Source organism: Limulus polyphemus, unplaced genomic scaffold (genome assembly GCF_000517525.1).
Source record: "Limulus polyphemus unplaced genomic scaffold, Limulus_polyphemus-2.1.2 Scaffold506, whole genome shotgun sequence".
NCBI classification, from domain to species: domain Eukaryota; kingdom Metazoa; phylum Arthropoda; class Merostomata; order Xiphosura; family Limulidae; genus Limulus; species Limulus polyphemus.
Genome location: NW_013666116.1, coordinates 438,871 through 441,993, shown reverse-complemented (window position 1 = coordinate 441,993; position 3,123 = coordinate 438,871). Strand labels below are relative to the sequence as shown.

General features: G+C 31.8%; 1 protein-coding gene across 1 annotated transcript in view; it reads left to right on the top strand.

The window, feature by feature from the left end:
* LOC106458731 (INO80 complex subunit D-like) overlaps positions 1-3,123 on the top strand; it is a 63,508-nt gene that overhangs the window by 11,421 nt on the left and 48,964 nt on the right. The window contains exon 3 of the mRNA XM_022385011.1: positions 2,582-3,117. Within this exon, the coding sequence (XP_022240719.1) occupies positions 2,582-3,117 (536 nt within the window). The remainder of the gene's footprint in view (positions 1-2,581; positions 3,118-3,123) is intronic.

Genomic DNA, 3,123 nt, shown 5'->3' with positions numbered 1-3,123 from the left:
GGTACTGGAGCTACAAGTTAATTTTGTTCTGTTGAGTCTTTAGATGTAAGAAGTATAATCAATATTGCTTTTTTATGTGGTTCATTTTTTTGAGCTAAGTTATTTAAGTGGCTGAAAAGTGCAACACAACATTTCAGATTGTTCAAAGAATGGGTAAGAGTAGAAATTATGTTAAGATGTTTCTTCTACAAACAAAGAAATCAGTATAAAAAGTGGAGAATTTAAGTTGTACAAGTACAGTAGAACAGTGTATGCCTGCAGTGCTACCAGAATGAGTTGCTACTTGGAAAATATCCAAGCAAACTTAAGACTTTTTTTCAGTAGTATACTTGTATAACAGAGCCAAATAATGTTAATGAAAATGGAATAGATAATTTTAGTAAAACCTCCACATCTTATAAAGAAGATATATTAGTTAGGATCACATGCTACCTCACTCTAACCAAATAACCCCATTCCAATTCATTGAAGTTCCAGGGAAGTTTATTGACTTTATGATAACAGAGCAACAAAATCATGCATGGGAGTTGAAAGCAAAATCATTATATGCTACAAGCATAGTACTGATATAATGTTCGTACTCCCTTTTGCTTTGGAATTAAATTTTTTAAATGTTGATCAGTTTTTATTGTTGGAGAAATTGAACAGACCCAGTTAATATGGTTTATATATGGAACAGAAGTCTATCATATAATCTTAATTCTAAATCTATCATATAATCTTAATTCTAAAGCTAGGGATCCGATGCAAAACTAATGAGCAACATGTTGCTTTAACATCTGTTTCAAGTGACTCATGAAATTGTATTTTACACCAATAGCAATGAAATTATATAGTTGAGTTGCTTTGTCATGCACTTAGGTATCTTTGGAAATGCACCACAAGAACTGCTTGTAGTCAAGTCATGTAGGCCAACAAGTCAGTAGTGTGACTCTCATTTTGTTTTTAGTTTTGAATGTGAATTGCAGCATAAAAAGCAGGGCTTTCAAATTAAGATCAGTTAGAAGATACTTTATTAATTCTAAATGTGCAAAATATATTTTGCAAAGAAATGTTTTAAAGAATTTGGAGATTTATTTATTTTTGGAACTTCTTTATTTGTAACTAGTATAGGTAAAAGTACTGAGTACTGGCCAAGTTAATACTTTGAAACCACTGCAAAAGGTTGGGGGACCCCTATATTAGAGCTTTCCTATGATTCACAAGGAGGTATTATCCAATTTACATGCACTTAAATAATCTGAAATATTACTTTTTGCTCATGGTTGATAAAATATTCAAGGTTATGAAAGAAAATGGTTTTCCAAGCTTCTTTAGTGTCATAACAGACATTATCACCTTTATGAAGGCAACCTAGCAGTTACTTCAGTGGAAATATTCTGACTATCTCAATATTCAAGGTTATGAAAGAAAATGGTTTTCCAAGCTTCTTTAGTGTCATAACAGACATTATCACCTTTATGAAGGCAACCTAGCAGTTACTTCAGTGGAAATATTCTGACTATCTCGGAGCCTTCTAAAACTGTATCATTCGTATCTTGAACCTTTTCATAGATGACATTATGAATTTTAAGATATGCGGCTTAATTGAGATGCAACATAAAGAGACTATTTTCATCTCCTGAAAACACTGTTCACAAACATCCAGAAGGAGAAATGACTAAATGTTTCACTTAATTTGTAGTGAAAAAAATGTTTGGCTCGATTTTGCATTTCATCACAAATCTCTACCAATTTGCTCTCCAGGTCTTAGCATTCTTGAAGAAGCCATATCTTCATAGACAGTAGCCAATTCCTGATTTGTAGACAGTAACATCTGGATTAAAGCTTAGAAAATGCATAAGACTTCAGAACCTTTTACTAAATAAATCATCTTTGAGTCAGATACCCCACAATTCAGACTTGCTCCTCAAGATATGTTTTCAGTAATTTTTCACAAGTTCTGAACAGCTAAGCAATCTAATTTCCTAGATACTGACTCTGAAGACAAGTCCTGCAAGCTTGAAAGAAACATAAAGAACTTTGCACTTCACTCAGTTCACATGACTTCCATTACTCTTGATCCTGTCTACATGGAAAAGGGTTTTTACATGGAAGAGGAGATGATGGAGCATCCCAATTAGAGAAGGTTGCAGATACCGTGTATCATGTTATCAAAATAGATATACTATTTTCCTAGGTTTATAACAAAAAAAGAGGGTTTATGAGTGTTCAAATTATTAACAAATAATCAGTTTGTAATGATTTACAACAAGTACTTATCTATCCATACTTTATTTCATTTTAAAATACACTGTAAACATTTAATATAAAATACAACCTTCGTGTATTCACAGGCATACCAAAAAGTATAAATTATTGCTTTGGTTGATGTTAATGTTTTGTTATTGTTGTTTTTAATTACTGGTCATTTTATATTAGTAAGCAATATTATGCATCATCATTATAGTCATTGTTAGATTTTGATATTCAAAGAAAATTAAGAATCTCTTAAAAAATTCTCTGAAATTATATGTTTCATTTATTAGAACCAGTGGCTGCAAATGTGAAACTTTAATTAGATATATTTATGAAATTATAGATTCTGCAATAGTCACATGCAAGTGGCTGGAATACTTCCAAAGAAAGAACGTAAAACTAAGAAGGAGAAGGAGAGTGTTCCATCAGATGGAAAAGTGAAGTTTGCAGATCGACTTAGGGCTCTTCTAAAAAAGGAAAATAGTGAACTTCCAGCAGAAGATACTTTTAATGCAGATGATCCATATGCCTTCCCAGAACCTTTCCAGGAGAAAGAAAGTGTAAATACTGGATCTAAAACTTTTAATTCAAAACTTCTGTCAGAGACAATAAATACTGATATTTCCTTGAAAGGAGAACAACTTCAAAACAGAGGCAGTATTTCTGATAATAGATCAAAATTTAACACTCCAAAGTTATCTAAAACTATGAACAGACTTCAAGCAAAAATTGCCCAGAACAAATTTTTAGATAAATTGAAAAAAGCACAGGATTCTAGTCAGCAAATCTTATGTTCCAGTTCTATTAAAATACATGAAACTAAATTAAACTCACAGTCAGTACTGCCTGTTTCTGCTTGTAAATTAAACACCTGTGTACAAATGG